Raw genomic sequence first — 20,929 nt, forward strand, 5'->3', positions numbered from 1 at the left:
ATCATGTGGTAACCTAGCTATAGATCAACTAGGCACTTGTTAGGGAAACCCCATCCCACGTTTAGATGCTCACACACTTTTAACCTACACAAAGCGCAGTGTAAGGTTTTGTCATTTAGAGGGGTCTTTTACAACAGGGCGTACAAACCTGAGACGAAGAGGAGAATCTTCCTGCCTGCCTTGTCCATGGAAAAAGCTGCAATGCCCACAGAAAGTAGTCGCACCAAACCAACCAGGGCCGCATCATATTTCCCGTCCTACAGAAGTAAAGGGGAAAGACTAGGTCACCAAACACAAATCGACTCCCATAAGTAACATGTCCTCAATTTAATTTATTACTACTTATAGTGCCTTTTTCATAAAAACATCTAAATGCATTCTCAAAAATGATTGTCATTCAAAGAACTCTAGGAGTCTTATAAAAACGAATATTTTTCTTCTCAGAATTGTTCTCCCATTGCTATATTGATCTAAAATAAATAAAGGAGAGAGGTAGCATCTCCCATACTGTAATCCAAAAACTTGTTATGCATAAAAACAGCATACAAATCTCCACTGTTACACCTCTCTGATGAGCTCCTAGCAGAATGAAATCCACTAGAGGGGCTGCAGGGAAGGAAAATGCACAGAAATGTTTGCCCTGTGGCCATAATGTAATGAGACATGATAAGTTAGTCTATTCATACCTGACATTGCTATATAACAAATGTACTATGAAATAAACAATTACAAGGTCCACAATGTGATGCAGGACGAGGAAGAGAAGAAAGACTACTAAAGCCAAGGTACATGCTGGGGAGACATTTGTGTGGGTTAGTTGTTTTGCTACACTGGTTTCTTTGATTTTATTTTCTCCCTCACTTCCTAAGGACTCACAACAACTGGTCCACGCTTGGCTACAAACTCTCATTTGCACCTAAATTGAGATTTGAAATATATTTTTTGCATAGACCATTTGATTTGCATTGGGAAAAACTTCAAAACATTATAACATGGAAATATAATAAAAGAGTGTTCAGTTATCTTGCTGGATAGCATATCAATGTGAATGAGACCTTTCATGGGAGCTCTAACACCTATTGCAACCACCTCCAATCAATCAATTAATCAATCAGGGTCGTGTAAAGCCCAAATACCTACCCGTGAGGGTCTGAAGGCGTGGGGCTGGGTCTGCAGTTCAGTCGAAGAGACAGGTCTTGAGGTCCTTCCTGAATTGCGGCAGTAATGGTGATTGTCTGAGGTGCAGAGGCAGGGAGTTCCAGGTCTTCGCAACAAGGTAGGAGAAGGATCTGCCTCCATCCATGGTCTTGTGAAAGTGTGGGACGGTGGCTTGGGCCAGTTGGACGGAGTGGAGATGTCTAGTGGGAGTGTAGAAGGGGAGGTGGTGGTTGAGGTATGTAGGTCTGGCATTGTGGAGGGCTTTGTAGGTGTGCGTGAGAAGCTTGAAGTTGATTCTGTTGTTGACAGGTAGCCAGTGAAGATCCCTCAGGAGGCTGGTGATGTGGTTGTGGCGTGAGATGTTCAGGATGAGTCTGGCAGAGGCGTTCTGGATGGTCTGCAGTTTTTTGGGGAGTTTCTGGGTGGTGCTGGCATAGAGTGCGTTGCTGTAGTCAAGTCTGCTGATGACGAGTGCATGGGTGGCCGTTTTATTGGATTCGGTGGGGATCCACTTAAAGATCTGAGGATCTCCACTATTATAGGTTATGTATTACAATTAAAGCATAATTTCAGCATCTATTCCTAGCTCTTCCCACAATCTTCACACTCCATTGCCATTAAAGATGAACACAAGTGTCAACGAATAGCTAATCCGATAAGCTACACGATTTACATTTTTCAAGGGAAATCCAGAACCTCTAGCTCCTCCCACAACTGCCTGAAGTAATTACCATAAAAGAGAAAGTCCAAGTCCCAGCCACAATTTCTGTCATGATCTGACAGATATATTACCCGAAAGGGTAAGAGCAACCCACATCTTAGATCAGTCCATATACTTTCTGTGCTATTACCCTTGCCAGCAAACCCCTGCTTACCAGTATTACTTTAGTTTTGTTAAAGATGGACTCCAAGAAGACCAGTATGGGCGTGACCCCTGACAGCTGCTGAAGGAAGCGCATGAACACCGTGATCAGGAGGGGTTTGTAATAGTAGGGGTCCCGGAGCTCGGCCCATGTGATCTTGTTGCCCTAAGGAAAGAAGCATAAGGTGTAAGACATAGCTCCAGAAACATAGGATGTAACAGTGTAGTGCCAATCACAGGGCATTACAGTGTGGATTATAAATGCATAAGGTAAGATGGTAAGATATTGAATAAAGACAGTCTGTTGAGTAGCTGTGCGCTCTACAAGTCCTTTTTAACATAACATAACAACAACATAAAGTGTGAAGGCATAATATGCAAAGACAGATGACCTATAGTGCGCAACTAATGGTATGGTTCATTAAATTATTGGATGCAAAGCTACAAAGTAACATGCAAGACAATATGATGTGGTCTATAAATGCACACATGGTTTAAATGGATAGCTTATAAAGATCCGTCAATTTAATATTTCCGTCACCTTAATTATAGAATATATACATTACATATAGAGTACATAACTCAGAGGAGTTCCTGGGACTGCTCTAGTTTTCTGGTCCTTCAACGTGCTTATGGTGCCTTTGCAACTTACTCTCGAAACTTGGCCTGAATGCAAGCTTCAGCCAGCCTGGCCTAACTTTTGAATCTCCCTGGTTAGAGGCCTGGTCAATGCAGCTACCGCCTTTCTCAGGTCACCAAAGTAGGGCTTCTATGTGGAGGCTAGGTCTGCTCCTAGCCTTGCTGGTATGCAGCATCTACCATAGTTTTGTCCTTGGTAAATGTCTACTAGGGTGGTACACTGAGCATTTTTTTTTATCTAGACAAAATGCAAGATGCTTGCCCAAGGAGGGCATCATTTATTCTTGTTCGGAGCACTGGAAGAAATCAAGGGCCAGCCAAACGGCTTATAAGTTCAAAGATTAAGCACTCTCCAAAGCTGTGGATCACCTGAAGCTTTCTTCCTGGGCTTCATGAAAGGGAGAAGAGGAGGAGGTTGGTACCAATTGGTCGCTCGATGATGAGTAGCCAGACTGAGTATACTGACTGAGTATCCTGGCTGAGATCAGACTCTCAGCCAAGGTCTGTGGACTTCTGGTCGTTGCCCACCAAGGAACAAAGGGAGAAAGGTAGCTGAGATATCGTTGCAGTGCAGCTGTGCGCCTGGCCGGGAAGGGATGTATGTTCAGTCTCACCCTCTGACTAAAGGCTGCTCGACAGGGGCAGCGATATGCAGATTGCAACATCCATGGCTGAAAGTCACAATATCGAGTGACAACAGATGATCCTGTCATAACCTATTGTCTAGAATATCGACTCCAACAATATTGTGAAGGTAAGTATGTATAGGTAAGTATAGATTTCCAATTCTTAACTCCACATCTGTGTAACTTGAGGAAACACATGTCGTTGATAGGGAGTTAGGTGTAGTAAATCTATATTTACTTCTATATAATTATCTTCACGATAATTTGTTAATTGATATTGTGGTCATGTTATTTTTGGCAGGACACCTTCTATTAAAACATGATATTATGGTGGAATATGCACACATCCCCAAAGAAGCATGAGCTCAACCTGAGAGGAGCTCTCATGTTGTGCCACATTTGCTCTATCCGTCGTAGGGCACTATTAGTAGTGCACACGATTATCTACACGTGTTATACACAAACCACTAATTACGCTCTGCTGGTGAACGTCACCAAAACCATGAAGCATGAACTCACCGATTTCTATGTCCATGCATGGGAAAACACAGTGCAAGTCTGAAAACGTTGAGTAGGGACAGGGTGAAGACCAAAACATTAACCTCAAGCGAAACACAATGCTTTTACGATACAGTCTCTACCATTGCAAATATCCAGGGATTAAACAGAAAAGAAGACAAAACACAAATAATGGCAATAAGCCACAGTACAATGGTTCAAGGCAGAAACAAAAATAGTGAAAAAGCATGGGTTGAATTCATGAGCTGTATTGGGAATCAAAGGCTTGACCCGTAACTGTAAATGGCCCCCAGATACAAAAGCCTCAGTAAACAAGCATTGGCATAGCCTTTGGGACCTTATAAGTGTTTAGCCATGCAACACCTGATGTTGTTGCACCAAGGATATTGTGCTGGATAACTAAACACTTATAAGGTCCCAATGGCGAGACCTATTGGCTATGCCAATGCTTGTTTAAACTGTGCGAACGATGCTTCTTTACTGGCTGATAAAAAAAAAAAAGTAAATCCCCCTCTTTTTGGTGGATGACACCCTGCTAAGACTGAGAAGGGCTTGAGATTCTACTTGAGAGATTTGCCTTATGTTCCACCTATGGGTTAGGGGTTAATGTCCAAAAGAGTAAGCTTATGACATTAAACCCACACAAGAAATCTAAAGGTAAAAAAAATGATAGGTGGGAGTAACTTAAACAGTGAGGGAGCTTGACTATCCTGGGGTCACGATATCTGACTCACTCGTGTTCTAAGCAAATGCTGAAAAGTACAGTTTTACTAAAAAACAGATCATGGCCAGTCTCTAAATCCCTTAGGCAAACATTATACCAGCCTATATCACCTGTTCTCGATGTATAGAGCTCAAGCAGTAAGCAGAGCCATTTATGGATTAGATTTATGGGGCATTGTGAAGTATCTAGCTTTGAGAAAGCTGAATACGCTTTCAGAAGGACAGTGTTTGCTCTGCCTTCATTACTTGTTATGAAGAATCCAGTATAAAGACTATGTAAATACCACAATACTCCTCTGCTCCCTTTGAGATTTGAGTTGTCCATGAAATCTATTGCTGACCACGTGAGTTTGAGGCCAAGCCTGTACTCGGTTGTGTGAACTAGTAAAGACTTGGTGTCCTACAGGGAGAGTCTGCGTGATGTGAGAGGGAGGCGAAATGCGAGTAAAATACTGTGGTTGAGTTATGGCAGTCACTTGTAGACCTTGGCCTGTCAAACAATTGCTCCGATGTGGACATGTTTTCGGTGGGAGCACACGGTTTCGTTAAGGAAAGGTTTTGGTATTGCCTTAACGACCAGAGAGATTTGACGTGAACTTTGGGTCAGTTGAATTGGACTATTATTTTGAAGACTATATGGACCTGATACAACCTCCCACAGCCAAATCGCTTTACATAAAGTTTAGATTGGGGACCTTAACAACTGCCTCTCTCATACGTAAGTGGTCAGTTCTGGGTAATGACATCTTGTGCCCAATTTGCATGCAATATGAACATGTAATATCTCGATAAGAGATATGATGAAGAAAGTGTGTAGATTAATTTTTTTTAAGTTATTTAATTCTTTATTTTTTTTTTACCAACGTATCATTGTCAAGTTAAAATAATAAATAAGATGCAATGAATACATGCGCCGTGAATTGAAATAAGTTGGTATAATTTTACTTTTGCCCAGCAGGTGGCAGTAAAGTTATTTAATTAACTGTGAATTTGAACGCTTCACTTTTCCATTTTTATCCGCCTTTGAACCAAACGGACTAGGTATTAGAAATAAAGCTGTAAGGAATGGGCAATGCTTTGGTATGAGTGTTTCGAATCTCCCCCTGCTAAACTTCCACAGAATGCTCCATTCCTTGAACAAGATGAACAATTTTGCCCAAGGTGTGAAAGGTTTTTATCAGTGCAGAACAAATTGGTATGGTGGGGTCCGTGGAGTCCGTGAAAATCGAACATCAGTAGCTTTGTAAAACTTCCCATTGACAACAAAAGAAAACAAGGATTGGCGTGTGAAAACGTGCTGAAAATTACAATTACAAACAAGCTGCGAGATGCGCTTTGTGGTGGGGGAGGGGGAGGGACATTGAAGCGAGGCACGCACGCTTGGCCGAGCGAGAGGAAAGCCAGATGGAGCCTCTGCTCGTGCCTGTGTGCGTAACCACACACTGTATGCCACACAAAGCTGTGGTCATACTTTGAAAACTCCACTCCTAAAAGTCTTGCTGGAGCAGCACATGCGCTGGCTCAGGCGAGACCTACAAAAAGGGGTGCAAAATTCAACAGGGATCAGAATTCCAAGTAGTGTAGAGTTGAACACATCTGGTAGCTGCTGGGTGTGGTAAAATATGCACTCTTGCAATTATCCTAAAGTCAATTTCAGCAAGTCACACCTGCCTAAATTTACCCAGTGAAAAAATATTTGGTAATTACCGGGACACTGCTCAGAATGCTCCTTTTCCGTGTCTAAACTTAGACTCATAGGTATTTATTGGACCAGCTAAATACCTCACCAGCCAGTGATGGAACTTACTGCGCCCAGAAGGTACATCATGTCCCTTCACCATGCTTCTTATCGAGCACTAGTGTAAAGAGTGTAATTGTGCAGGTCCTTATGGACAAGAATAGTTTGTATTTACAAAGCCAGCACAGCTCAGCGTAGAACATAATAAACAGGCTCATTCCTAGCCCCAGGGAATCTACAACTTGTGTAGTAGCACCAGACATTTGCCCATCACAAAAAGTCTCAGGGAGGTCTTCTAGAACGTCCCCTCCTTTTAGTTCAGGTCACCCAGCATGAGCCCCATCCTGAGTCTGAGTAAGCAGGATAAGCCTGACATACCAGCTTTAGGCTCTCCTCAATCCGCTCGAACTCCTCCCTGTACTTTGTGTCCTTCCCGCGGAGCCATGCCAGGGACTTCAAGGCTTCTTGATCTTTGCCCTTGGAAAGTAGGAATCGAGGGGAATAGGGCATGAAGCAGAGCATGATGAGCATGGTAAGCACGGGCACAATCCCTGCTACGGCCAGCCAGCGCCAGGGTAGGAGAAGACCTGCGGAAAAGAAAAAACATGTTAGAGGGGCAAGAAGGGCTCTAACGCTAGTCTTGGATGTAGCCAGCTAGAGCCATGGACAAGCACACATTAGAGTGGGCAAGACAGAAGATAAAGGCACAGTCCTCCCAACAAGGAGCTAGTGCCATGGACAAGTATACATTAGTGGGGCAAGACAAGACTAAAATACATTGTCTTGGCTACAACCAATCAGCACCTTGGACAAACACACATTAGTGGGAGCAAACATGACCAAAAGACATAGTAAAGCTACAACCAACCAGCACCTTGGACACACACACATTAGTGGGGGCAAGACATGACCAAAAGACATAGTCATGGCTACAGCCAATCAGGTTCCTCCTCCTTGGCATGGCGTGCGGCTGGTCTTATCTCTGGTACCAGGACAGAGAGCACCCTGAGCACCATGCCAGGGTGAGTTGAGGAACAACTCCAAACATTAGCGGGTCACTACCAGTGAGTCCTCCACCTTTCAGCTCCAACGTACATGCCATACATCAAGGGGTCCCACAGGGATCGGCTCTTAGCCCTACCCTATTTAACATTTACATCCAACCTTTGGCTGAACTGGCGACGAGCAGAGGACTAACTGTGGTCTCATATGCTGACGACACACAGTTAGTCGTGGCACTATCAAATGACATCTTGCAGGACGCGCTCAAATTTAGGGAGGACTCAACAGCCATAGAAGACTGGATGACTACCAACTGCCTCCAACTTAACACGAGCAAATCAGAGATCCTGCTGGTAGGGAGAGATGTTGCACTATGGAGTGAGCAGTGGTGGCCATCTACTTTGGGCCACCCACCTGTCCCTAAGCAGGCAGTAAAAAATCTGGGAGTCTGGGTGGACTCCGCCCTTACTTTTCAGGCTCAAACCAAAGTGGTAGCCAGGACTTGCTTTGGACTTTTACGTGGGCTCAAGCCACTGCTAGGTTGTTTCGATCCCACTATCTGGCAGGTCATCCTCCAGGCCAGTATTTTTTCTAGGGTGGATTATGCCAGTTCACTCTATTTGGGGATGAACAAAGCTGAAATTCTCTCCCTACAAAGGGTGCAAAATGCAACTGCCCGGATGTTAATTGATCTGCCGAGAGCATGTCCTACAACCAGCGCAATATATAGACTGCACTTGCCCCCAGTGGCAAAACGCATTGAGTTTAAAACCCTCTGTATCGCACACAGGATTATGAAACGGCAGGCTCAAGATATCCTGGCAAATCTCCTTTCACCCTATGTACCCACTCGCCACCTACGCTGAATGGGGCAACACTTGGCTGTTGTCCCAAGGGTGAGAAAGATCCGAGCAGGGAATTCTCTCCCTATGAGTATTAGGAGAATTGGCAATCATGCTCAATTTTGCAAAGTCATTAAAACATATCTTTTCCCCGCTTGAGGGGCCTCTGGCACTCGGTCCAAGGTTTTCTTAGCAGTCTGCAGTATCAGCAACAGGACGCCCCTTTGCCGGGGCAGCTGTGTGCTATATAAATATGATAACATAACATAACATTGTGACGTCTCAAAGGACCACTGGATGGTTTTGCATCTGTCATAATTCATTCAGTTTTTTGATTTGAGCACTTTGAGCAGAAGCATGGAATTTAGGTCCTGAAGAAAGCCTCGACACCTCTGAGGAGGGTCATAGCATAGGTTGAAACATGTTGACCTTTCTTAAAACTAAAAACAGGTTTAATCACTCCCTCAGTGCCCTGTTTTTAACCCTGGATAATGGACCCTGTTAGAAATGGGATTTCTGGTTGGCTAGGGCTTGCGCCAGAGCCAGGCAGAAACCACCACTCTAGCCAGGGCAAGGGAGTTACACACTGAAGATAACCCCTGCTCACCCCCTTGGTAGTCTTGGCATGAGCAGTCAGGCTTATCCCGGAGGGAATGTGTAAAGCGTTTGCGCAACACACATACTGCAGTGACACACTAGGCACACCACAAAAGACACTCCATACAAGGTTATATTAAAATAGCCTTTGTAATATCACAAACACATTAGAACCATAATCACAAATGTACACTGTGCCACCTGGCACTAGGCAATATTTCACAGGGGATTGTATAAATGACAGGGTCAATTGGGCTACTGTCAGAACCATAAGAACAGGCAATAACACAACCAGTAAAGACTGGCAAAACACTGTACTCAGCATTATCACAAGCAACATAAACGCATTATGTCTGCATCACATGGGCATCAACATCATAGCATGACATTTGCTTTGGGCATCACATTAGGCATACATCCTAATAACCAGCAGTGCTCCCCAGTAACACTAGGAAGGTGCGCACATCTCCTGGGGGCCTTACGCCACATCAGGACACCAAATGACCCCAGGCCAACTGGCCTTCTCTGGGGCCCAAATGCCCCTTGCCCTAAAAGTCAGGGCGCAATAATCACTGGACCTTCCACCAGGCCCTCCGGCTGCCAATGCATCAGGGAAGAGGTGCGCAATGCACAGTGGGCGGTGGGTGCATCTCACCCCTTCCTCATCATCACCAAAGTGCCCCCTCGTTGCAGCTGCCCACGCTCTCTCGGTGCAGCTGATGTGAAATGAGCACTGGCACCACCGTGCCTCTCAAGTCCCACTCTGGGACCCAAATTGCCCCCACGTTGCAGCTGCCCACAACCTCGTGGTGCGGCTGAGAAGACCGGCACCAAAAGTGCCTTGGGAGCCCCTCCTTCCCGGGGCTCCTCTCGCAAAAATGCTCCCTTATCAACTGCGGCTTCCAAACTGGCCCAAGAAGGAATCACCCAGCCGTTGCAGCTGCCCGCGCTCTCGCGGTGCAGCTGAGGAAAGCAGCAAGCACTGGCACCAACTGTGCCCTGGGAGCACCAACAATGCTCCAGATCAGCCCCCACTCACTGGGGCTCCTCGTGGATGCCTCCGGTCTCCTTGGGGGCACCAGAACCGTGGCTGTCTCCTTCACTGCTCTCTGCCTCCTCCGGTCTCTGCCTCAGGATGAAGGCACCAACAGTGTGCCTCAGTAGGTCCCTTTATCCAGCACTCACAAAGGCGTGGTAGGCTCCTGCCTGGATTTCTTCTTCTGGGCCAGACACGCGGGGCTCCCACTAGCACACGGGGGCCCTGCCTTCATCCAGGCACGCTCTGCCTGGCTTCCGGGTCACACTGCCTCGCCTCCGGCCACGCCCAAAATCAGGCAATTTGCCGGACTGGCCACATGTTGTTCGTGGTGTGATGGCTCCTCTCTGCGACCCAGAAGTGTGGGGTGGACTCCCGCTTCACTTCTGCACTGGAAACAGAGCCCGTCACATGCTGCCATGACACAAGCCCACCTCGGGGGCTCAAGGGCACTGAAAACGCTGAGTAGGCTCCAGCTCCACTTGTGCAGCACCCAAAATGCAGGGTAGGCTTCCACTCTGCTTCCAAGGACCCAGGGGGAGTCCTCACATTGGGATCCCCTTCGCGATACTTCGCTGCCCAGCGCTGCAGGCCTCAAGCACTCCTCTTGTCCTGGCAAGGTTGGAGTCCCCTCTCTGGAGCTCCAGCAATAAGGATATAGAGCTCAGGAGGCGCTACGACCAGAGTCCAGAAAATAAGGCTGGGCCCAGGCAGGCCAGCTCACAAGGCCCTCTAGCGGAGGGGCAGTCCCTCGTGGCTGTTCCTCCTGGGGCCCAGCAGGTGCAAAGAGCACCCAAGAACAGGACACCATCATGGGGTCACAGACCCAATATTTATACTTCATTTCCCTTTGTTCTGCCGTGGCGCAGGGCTTGGGGAACCAGTCTCAACTGGTTCTGGGGGGTATTGGAGCACTTTGTGTACAGTGCTTCTACTCCCCTTTGTCAGGTTAAGGCTCTGTCATCAGACACACCACAGGGGGGGCGGAGCCAGCATTCACCCAGGCAGGCACAGACCTATGCAGGGTCAGGGAACTACTCCTCCCACTACTCCAAATGCAGATCTCCTATTCAGCCTAGTGATGACTCACCCTGCCCTCCCTCGAGCCACACACCTCACCAGCCGCTGTCACTACAGAGCCAGACATACAATACACATCAGGCAGGCAGACACATAGCACACAGAAATGTTAACTTCTAAAAGTGTCATTTCTAAAATAGTGATAATTACGCAGCATTTACTATTACTAATCCAAACATACCAAACTTGACCACGCTGCTCCTCTCATATCAGGAATTACCACTGAAACACTTATCAGGGAATCCTCAAAGCATTCCTATGAGAGGGCAGCCTCACAGCAGTGAGAAACCAAAATGGCTGTTTGTCATTACCAGGACATATAATGCACTTAAGGTACATGTCCTTCCTTCTACCAACAATGCACCCTGCCCATAGGGCTAGCTACAGCCTACCTTAGGGATGACTGATATGCAGTAAAAGGGGGGTCACAGACGTGGTCACACTTTAGACGTCACGTCACAGCGGCAGTAACACTGCGCGCACAGGCCCTTCAATGGCAGAGGCCTGAGACAGGTTTGAAAGGCTACTTTGGTGGGTGGCGCAATCAGCGCTGCAAGCCCACCAGTAGCATTTAATTTACTGGCCCTGGGTATCTGAGTTACCACTTTACAAGGGACTGACCTGTAAATTAAATACGCCAAACAAGTGTAGACTAATCTTACCATGTTTACCACAGAGAGCACACGCACTTAACACTGTACAGTAGTGGGGGCATGGCCGAGACTCAGAGTGAAATGGCTGCTTGTTTTTGTGACTCTGTGAGCCCTATCCCTCCTCCGATTATCCTGCCTAACTATCCTGACTCCTCGCGGTGGGAAACACACCTTATTACAAGCGGGGGCTCCTGGACTGACTCCCACCGCCACCGAACTCCCGTGCCCGAAGTTATTGGTCCCGGAGGCAGTGGGCCTATGCGGGCCGTGGAGCCGGAGGCTCGATTTTGACATCCTGCAGCTGCGGGGGGGGCCGAGGCGCGGCCTGTGGTCCCAGCAGAACCTTGTCCGTGAATGTCACTGTGGGCAGGGGCACAAAATACATAACTCCGGTGGTGCCCGCGAGGCTGTACCGGCCCTGGTCGCAGATCTAACGTCGCCGTTTGAGAACAAAGGAGCTAGCGTACAGCGCCTGATACAACGGCCGCGCCTGAGAAAAGACTGACGGCGGCTTTTGCCAGACCCGAGGCGAACCGACGGTGAGGTGGAATCGGGGGGGGGGGCCCTGTGGTGTGGAGAAAGCAACGGGATCCTGAACAAACCCCCCATCTTCCCCAGCTGACTAATCAGAAAGGAAAGCTCTAGTGACCCCCGTGGGGGTCCAGCAGGAAGCAGGAAGGTGGTCCCTTCTAATTAGCGCGCTGAGGCCCAGAGATAAGCGGCTGAGGGTGGAAGCTACAAAAGGTGCCAGTACCCCACGATCCTGCCGACAAGGCCAAAAACCACCCTGATAACTCGAGCCCACTCCCCGCCTGACAGTGGGCTACACCAACGTGGGGAGAAAACTGTGTGTCGCCCGGGCAGTGTTGAAAGTGCCCAGAATCACCTACTTCGGCCATCTGGGGGAAGTGGGACGGTGCCATTGATCCATACTGCCCAAACACAATCGGTGGCAGACGGACGGAGACTTAGTCTCGCTGATACGCTGAGGGAGCTCATAACTAATACTGGAGATTGAGGCACGCTGTTCAAGGGCAGATTGACAGAAAGCCGCAATGGCTGCAGAGAAGAGCAAAGCCTCTGGCGCGAAGGGTCCAAAAGCAGTACAAACAAATAGGTTGGACCGTTATACCCTACCTAAAGACATGCTCCAGAGCTGACAATCAGGAGGTGGGTCTGCCGGCGAACATGGAGGAGAGGACCAGGAACTGTCCTTAAAAGATGTTATGAAGGCAATCACTACTGGCCAATCCAGGTTGGAGCATAAAATGGACACCATTGCGATTGAAGTCAACCTGATCTGAGCCGATCTCACCAAACTTAATGGGAAAGTCAAACAGGTGGAGCTCACCACTGCCAGTCTCGTAGACGACGTCGCCCAGCTCCAAGGTCAACTGCAAGACATGCAAACATTTCGCAAAGCCACTGAACTCAAGCTGGACGATTATATGGGGCGCTTACGCCACAATAATCTGCGCATTTTAGGTGTGCCTGAAAAAGTTGAGGGAGAGGCCCCTGACCTTTTTGTTGAAGACCTTATCCTGCAACACCTAAAACTCAAGGGCCTCAGTAAGTTTTTTGTTATTGAAAGGGCGCACAGGGTCCCTGGTGGTCGTCCCAAGCCGGGAGCCCCTCAATGCCCAATGCTGGCAAGAGTGCAAAATTTCCGGGACAGAGATGTGATCCTCCAAAACGCCAGAATGGGAGCTGCACTCCGCTTTGAGAATGCAGACATCTCCTTTTTCCCTGACTTCACGCAACGAGTGCAGCGTCAAAGATGGTCCTTTACAGCTGTGAAACAGAAACTTAGGGACAAGGGCCTGAAGTAATCTATGTTATTCCCAGCACATCTTCAAGTGGAAGCTGAAGGGAAAATCTGGTTCTTCGAGCAACCGGAGGAGGCGGCGGACTGGCTTGAGTATCAGATGGAGCGTGACCCATGTGATCATAATGCTGGGTGTGATGCTGCCTCGCAGGCCCATGGCTGATAAGGCTGACCTAGACACGAGGGGTTCCCAATGCTGGCTGACTGTCAAGTTTGTCTGTACAGGTAACGGGCTGCGGCGAGATCGGATCCTGGAGAGACGCCTCCCCTCTCTAAGACTAATTCTCAGAGCTTTGATGTGTGACTCATGTTGGGGACTCTTTATTCTGTAGCACCTGGGGGGGGATGGGAAAACGGGAAGCCACGTCCTTCATTTTCTACTAATAGTTCTTCTTCAGGGCGACAGGCAGTCTGCAAGTTTCTTATGGGCAGTTTCGAGCCCAGAGTGCAGGGCAGCAGGGTGGGGAGCCGTTGGGAAAGGGGGGAGGGGGGCTGTTGGGTTGGGGGGTTGTGTTTCTACATTGTTATAGTTCGCACATCGGTAACTCACTTCACTGCTACCGCAGAGGCACTTGCCAACAGTAACCTGAGCTATGAGCGTCATGGGGGATAAAAATGTTAAGATATTGAGCTGGAAGATCAATGGGCTTGGGGACAAGATCAAGTGTAGCGTGGTTCTCCAATATATTAAACGGCAGGCCCTGGATATTGTTCTCCTACAGGAGACGCACCTGGTCGGGAATCTCTGTAAAGCAATGCACAGGAGGGGTACAAAATGGTCGCACATGCAGGATTCACTTCGGGCTCCAGAGGTGTAGGCATCATGATTAAAAACTCACTCCCACTTGATGTGGGCTCCATTTGGACAGATGAGAGAGGCAGATACGCTGGGATCTCGGGTACATGGGAGGGTCGCACAGTCACATTCATGTCCATCTATGTACCTCTGGGACTGCAGGGCTCCACCTTTACTGACCTGGGATCATTTCTACTCACTGTACCAGATGGCCTCCTGGTCCTCGGAGGTGATTTTAATGCTGTAGTCTTGGGCGCATTAGACCGCTATCGCTCCAGAAAAATAAGACCCTCTGCACGAGAGTATATCACCCAGACCAGATACAACACACCTTCCATTCAGACGCCCACCATAGTCTTTCCCGTCTGGATTACTGCCTGGTCCCTGCAGCACAAGTCACTCACATACATGAAATCAGGCACCTAGCTAGGGGCATCTCTGATCACTCTCCGATATGGATACACATAGTATCAAGCCACGGTGGGTAGGCTGGCTCCAATCAACCCCTGGTACTTTCGAGACCTGAATAGATTATGGAAGAAGGTATTCCCCGGTTACTTTTAGGTCCAAGAGGGGGGAAAAAATTTGATATATAGGATTATATGCCTCTTAACCGACCTATCTTATTTTTGTAGGTAAAAAACTCTCAAAGATCAATGTAACAACACCACAGTTTGCATCGGACAACAAGAGGGTTACGCTCCACAGAACTACGGAAGAACAAACTTATATATCCAACGTCTCAAGCCTCATGTGGTAAACGTGGATAACAGATGCCTAAAAAATAAAATAGAAAAACCTCTTGTTTGCCGTTTGCACCCCTCTGGGAGTAACACTCCAACTTAGGAGACAACATAAGTGCGAGGCTAATACATGTCGCACAGGACAGAATTTTACCAAGACAAGACATCCTGACACTGAATATTTCCATGTTGGCAGATTTATAACAGATTATGTAAACAACGGTTCTAGTCCTACCAGATAGCTACCCTAGAGGAACCAGTACAGAGATTTCACTACGTATATGTACTATACTCAAACAGAATAAAGTTTCCCATCTACTCTTTTAATTCTTTGATGGTCCTGAGGAAGGTGATCCTAGTTATATTATCATCGAAACGTACGTAGACCAGACCAGCTACTTCACAACTGGAAAACGAACTCTAATGGATCAACTTAAATCTAATGAGAAAAAGAAATTCAGTCTGAAAACAATGTCATCAGAATAAAAATTTGACAACAGTAATTAGCAGGAGATCTATCCAGTTGTGATACTTTTTATAATCCTTTTTGTCTGTATATTTTGTGGCATGTGGTATGGATGTTGGTATGCAAGAATAGTTAGCAAGATGTAAATGTAGACATTTTTTGTTGTTCGTTGAGGGGCATTGTTAATTATCCAAGTATTGTTTTGTTTCTGATAACAATCTAACTGTTGTTTATATCTATTGATCACGTATATCCATTCGTCTCTAGAATTCATGTAAAGCACAAACAAAGAAAAAATATAAAAATATGAAAATGTTATATGAATACATATTTTTGATACAAAAAAATCTTTTTGTTTCTTACTAAACAATAAAAACAAAGAAAAAGCAACAATTTTGTAAAGACATTGTATTTATGGGGAATATTGTGGTGTTGTTACATTGAACTTTCGAGACCTGAAACTTCGTACTAACCTCCTCAAGGCCATAGACGATTACTTCACTGACAACGTGGGGTCGGTGTCCTCATCCCAGTCCTTATGGGAAACTTTTATGACCGTAATTCGAGGTCAGGCTCTGTCACTGGTCGCGGGGACGAAGAAAGACAAACAAACAGAAATCCTTGACATAGCGGCTGCCATTTACCGAATGGAGGGCGACCTAGAATTTGGTGTGACACCGGAAAAGCTCCATCTCCTGAGCCTGAAACAACACGACTATAAAGCCCTGGTCACGGACAAGGCCAAACTCCTGAGCATTGAACGTCAAGGTAGAATATACGAACTGGGTGAGAAAGCAGGGAAGCTAATAGCATTGTTAGATAAAAAAGACTGGGCAAGCAGACTAGTCCCGGAGCTCAAGGATAACGGAGGTACCTCTCTCACTGAACCCCAAGACATAGTGGACATGTTCGCCACACACTTCCAAAATGTATACTTGACAGTGACCTCACACACAGAGGAAGACTCACAAGACCTCCTTCGAGACATCAGACTCCCTCGTCTTTCTTCTGTGGATCGCGACTTTATGGAAAGGGACTTGACCAGAGATGAAATTGCACAAGCAATACGCGCATTGAAACCAGGCAAGGCTCTTGGACCAAATGGTATCCCCATAGAGCTGTATAAACTACGGCCCGATTAACTTGCACCATACCTAAAATCGATGTTTGAGGAATCTATAGAGCGAAGGGCCCTACCGAGGGAACAGAGAATAGCCACTATAGTCGCCATACACAAAGAAGGGAAGCCAAGGACCGACTGTGCCTCCTATAGGCCGATTTCCCTCCTAAATGCCAAGCCTAAAATCCTGCCCAAACTTCTGGCTGCCCGTCTGATTAAGGTAATAAGCAACTTAGTGCACCCAGATCAATCTGGCTTTATGCCACATAGAAATACGGCCCTGAACCTACTCAGGGTTCATGGAGTGCTGGGCAGAGAATCAACCATTCAAGAGTCAGCTGTAATAGTGTCCCTGGATGCCACCACGGCATTCAACACTGTTGAGTGGCCCTACCTCTGGACAGTACTTGCAAAACTGAGATTTGGCCCACATTACATACAGTGGGTGAGTCTCTTGTACCAGGAACCTCTGGCCCAGGTGGTGGTCAGTAACAAACTGTCAGCCACGTTCACACTTAGCCGCGGCACCCGTCAGGGTTGCCCACTTTCACCCCTTCTCTTTGCCCTCGCCCTGGAGCCACTGGCTGTTTGGATCCGGCAGGATCATATGATACAAGGGCTGAGATGTCCCCTGATTTCGAGGACCGCATCTCACTCTACGTGGACGACATCTTATTCTATCTGGCCTCCCTGACAAACTCCCTAATAGTAGTGTTAGATATTTAGGCAGTATTCGGCAGATTCTCTGGATTCATGGTCAAGTGGGGGTAAATCCTTATTATTCGCCCTTAGGGGAGATCCTCCAAACCCCCCCCCCAGGGAAACTGCCCACTTCAGATCAACACAGCTGGCTTCAAATACCTAGGTATTTTTATTTCTCACGATCCCTCGGCCCGCTACACCCAAAATCTTCTTCCGCTCCTACGTAAACTCAAAAAAGATATTATCTGCTGCAAATTGCTCCCCCTCTCCCTATTAGGCAGAGCGGACCTGTTTAAAATGATGTCCCTGCCCAGATTTCTCTACGCACTGCAAAATGCCCTTGATCCGGTACCTGGACATTACTTCAGGGAAATTGAAGTACTTCAGAGAGATGTGCTGTGGGACGGACAACCGCGTATCGCCCTAAATAAACTGACCGTAAACTGGTATGATGGTGGCATAAGACTCCCGGACATAAAAAAATATTACTGGGCAGCACACCTTGCTGCCGTAAATCACGGCACCTTTGGATGAGGCGATGACCCAGGCTATGCCATGGATAAATGGCTCCTCCCTGGAGGTAACTATAACAGGGCACTCTATTCGTGACCCCAAAAATACATCTTGACGGGGACTAATCATTCGGTCCAAATTTGGCACAACGCAACTAACTATCTCGGGTGGGGACGTAAATTGACGTTGGCAACCCCACTTTGGCATTCTGAACCGCTGGGCAGCCTATGGAGGTCAAACGGCTTTGACAGATGGGATCTCATTGGCATTACACAGATCAAGGACATTTGGGGAGAAAAGGGAGTCAAATCCTTCACCGCATTGCAGGCTGAATATGATCTGGCTGACACTGAATATTTCCGGTTTGCCCAGATCCTACACTCACTTCGAACGCTTCTACATAAAGGTGCAGTCCCACCTGAAGCCTCACCCTTAGAGGACAGAATATTAGATGGCCACCTACCTGAAAAGACGATTTCCTTCATATACAAAAAACTGATAGACAATATGACCGATCCCCTACAGGAATAAGGGAAAAATGGATGGAAGATGGGATCGAGATAGACGACGAAGACTGGCAAGACGCAGTGTCTTCTCCTAGAGTGGTCGCCATAACGGCATGCCTTAGACTGGTCCAGCTAAAAATCCTCCACCGTCTGTACATCACTGGGCCACGTTTGATCCATATGGGGAAAGCAGACAATGGGGAATGCATGAGAGGCTGTGGTAAAATGGAAACCTTTCTGCACATCATATGGGAATGTAAGCATGTTAGTTCTTTCTGGCACCAGGTACATGAGGCAGTATTTGCTGTGCTATGCATCCGTCTCTCTCCGGGCATTGCCTCCACAACATATGGGAACCCACAGACCTGAACACTCATCAGACACAATGGGCCACCCTGGGATTCATGATAGCCAAGAGAAACATCGCACAATTGTGGGGTGCTACTAAACCACCTATGCTAGAGGCCTGGGAGAGGGACCTTGACTGGTGTATGTTTAGGGATAAGACGGTCTATGTTGCCAGGGGATGCCCCAAAAAATGGGCACGTATTTGGAGTCCGTGGAATAGATATGGTGGAGAAATCTGTGCACCTCTTGATTGTTCTGAACCAAATGTCCCTCTCACCCCTTGATGTTCCCCTCTTATGTCGAACCATAATCCTCCTCCACTGTTCGCCTTTATTATCAATCTCCTGTCTGTGTCCTCTGTACTGTCTATTTGAACTGATGTATGTTTCAATAAAAAGATTTATAAAAAAAAACACTGTACAGCAGTGCTAAAGTGCCCAGAGTCCTAAAACCACCAACACCATGTCAGAAAAAAGGCTAGGAATGAGGCAAAAAGTTCAGGGGTGACCCTGCAAAAAGGGCCAAGTCCAACACAACCCCCTTCCAGCCAAAAGCCAGGGTAGACCAATCATTACCTTGATCGGCTTCCCTGCTTGGGGTGATAGAACACGGACGCGGGCTCGCAACTGCAGGGGTACACTCCAGTCCTATGCCAATCGGAACCCCTGTGGTTCCCTCTGTCAAAGCTCCCAGGACCAACTAAGCCATCCCACTGTGATTCCCTAGTAGTCTGCGGCCAGGACCAGGCTCTAGGCCACCCAGATGTCTCTGGTCCTTGCCATCTCACATAGAGGGGGGCAGTAACTCCTGGCACATAGCAACCATTCTCCACTCTTCCTCTCATCAGTGCAGTTCTAAACTGCCACTGGTCCTCCAACCTAGGGTCTGCACCCTCAGGTTGACCAGAGGTCTCAGACGAGGCTCTCCTCTACTTACCTCTCCTTCTGGGGTCCCGCACTCTCCTGCCAGGAGAAGCACCCTCAGAACCAAAAACTGTCAGGACGCTGGAACTAGACCTCCTACACAATTCTGCAACTGATCTACCAACCTAAGGTCTAAACCCTCAGGTTGAACCGGGGTCAGAGGCGAGGACTCCCTCCCTCTGCACTCCCTTCCAGAGTTCTGCACCCTCCCATCGGGAGTGGTACACCTGGAAGACGAACCGGTCAGGACACAGCTTACAGTCGTCCTTCCCTCCAGGTCAGGCAACACCTGAACCTGGCTTCCCAACCCAGGGACTAAATCCTGGGGCTGGGCACCCCGCCTGGCACACCAGGACTTCCTCGAAAGCATACATGCCTCCCCGAGGGTAACACATGACTCGTGTTGTGTGACGCAGGTCTCCTGACCCCTGTCCATCTGACAGTGTGCGAAGACCCCCCAGGACAGAAGTGGTGTCACCATGGTCACTTTTAGGAGGCTCAGCCCTTCTGACTGGCCCCTGACCCACTGGTTCTCCCACTGGGGAACACATTCCCCTCTCACCCCTCAATCTGGACTCCACTTACGAGCGGCACCGCCAGACACCAGAACGGCTGGAGCTCTGCTTACAGACGTTCCACGTTCTCCTGACACTAGGAGATCCCCCCTCAATGGACGGTCTACCAGTACAGCCTAGGCTCCCTACCTGGTGTTCCCTTAAGGAACCCTGCAGGCCCTGAGACTGAGTTTCTGGCACCTTGGGACTCATCCCATTCTCACAAGTTCTCCGCAGAGACAGGACGTGAGTCCCGACACGCCTCCCACTACACCGGGACCTAGCTGGGCTACTCTGAACCTCTCCCACCACTCTGGACTGGACGATTCCTGAGCCACTCCTCTTTGGGTCACTCCCCAATGTCTCTTCACACCCTCTGGCACTTACTCAGAGGTCTGCCTCCTGTGCATGTTCCCTGGGATCAAAGAACCCACACTCCAACAGGTGCTGGCGTAACCCCAGAAAGCAATTACTGAACATGTGCTCTCTGACAACCAGATTGAACAGCCCTTCAAAACCATTTGGTGTGCTACCCATCACCCAACCTTCCAGTGCATCACAACATTCATCCACAAACTCCCCCAAGACTGGTGAGACAGTTTTCAGCTGCCCCTGAACCTCAAGCTGTACCCCTCTACCTGGGAACCAGGCACCCTACTCTGGGATCCGGGAGTGGGACTTCCTACAATGGACTCCATATTACTGCCACCACTGGACCCCACCCTCACTGGTGAATCCAGACAACTAAAACCACACTGAGAGGACGTACCCCCAGGAGCTAGCTTCTCCCTGGTGAAGGCCCTCTCTGCCTCCTCCATCCTCTCCTGCGCTAAGACCCTCTCAGTCTCTAGCTTTTTCTCCTCCACACCCAGCTGCGCTAGCTCCAACCTGAGCCTTACCCAACGCCAGCTGATGCTCCCTTTCTTCCCTCCTGTCCACCCACTTCTGTGGGGACAGG

General features: G+C 48.0%; 1 protein-coding gene across 1 annotated transcript in view; it reads right to left on the reverse strand.

Annotated features, from left to right (window-relative positions):
- SLC2A6 (solute carrier family 2 member 6) overlaps positions 1-20,929 on the reverse strand; it is a 196,115-nt gene that overhangs the window by 75,072 nt on the left and 100,114 nt on the right. The window contains exons 5-7 of the mRNA XM_085613733.1: positions 6,644-6,852; positions 2,034-2,186; positions 149-257 (exon numbers count right to left, since the gene is read on the reverse strand). Of these exons, the coding sequence (XP_085469859.1) occupies positions 149-257; positions 2,034-2,186; positions 6,644-6,852 (471 nt within the window). The remainder of the gene's footprint in view (positions 1-148; positions 258-2,033; positions 2,187-6,643; positions 6,853-20,929) is intronic.

The sequence above is a fragment of the Triturus cristatus genome, chromosome 1_2, assembly GCF_964204655.1.
Source record: "Triturus cristatus chromosome 1_2, aTriCri1.1, whole genome shotgun sequence".
Lineage (NCBI taxonomy): Eukaryota > Metazoa > Chordata > Amphibia > Caudata > Salamandridae > Triturus > Triturus cristatus.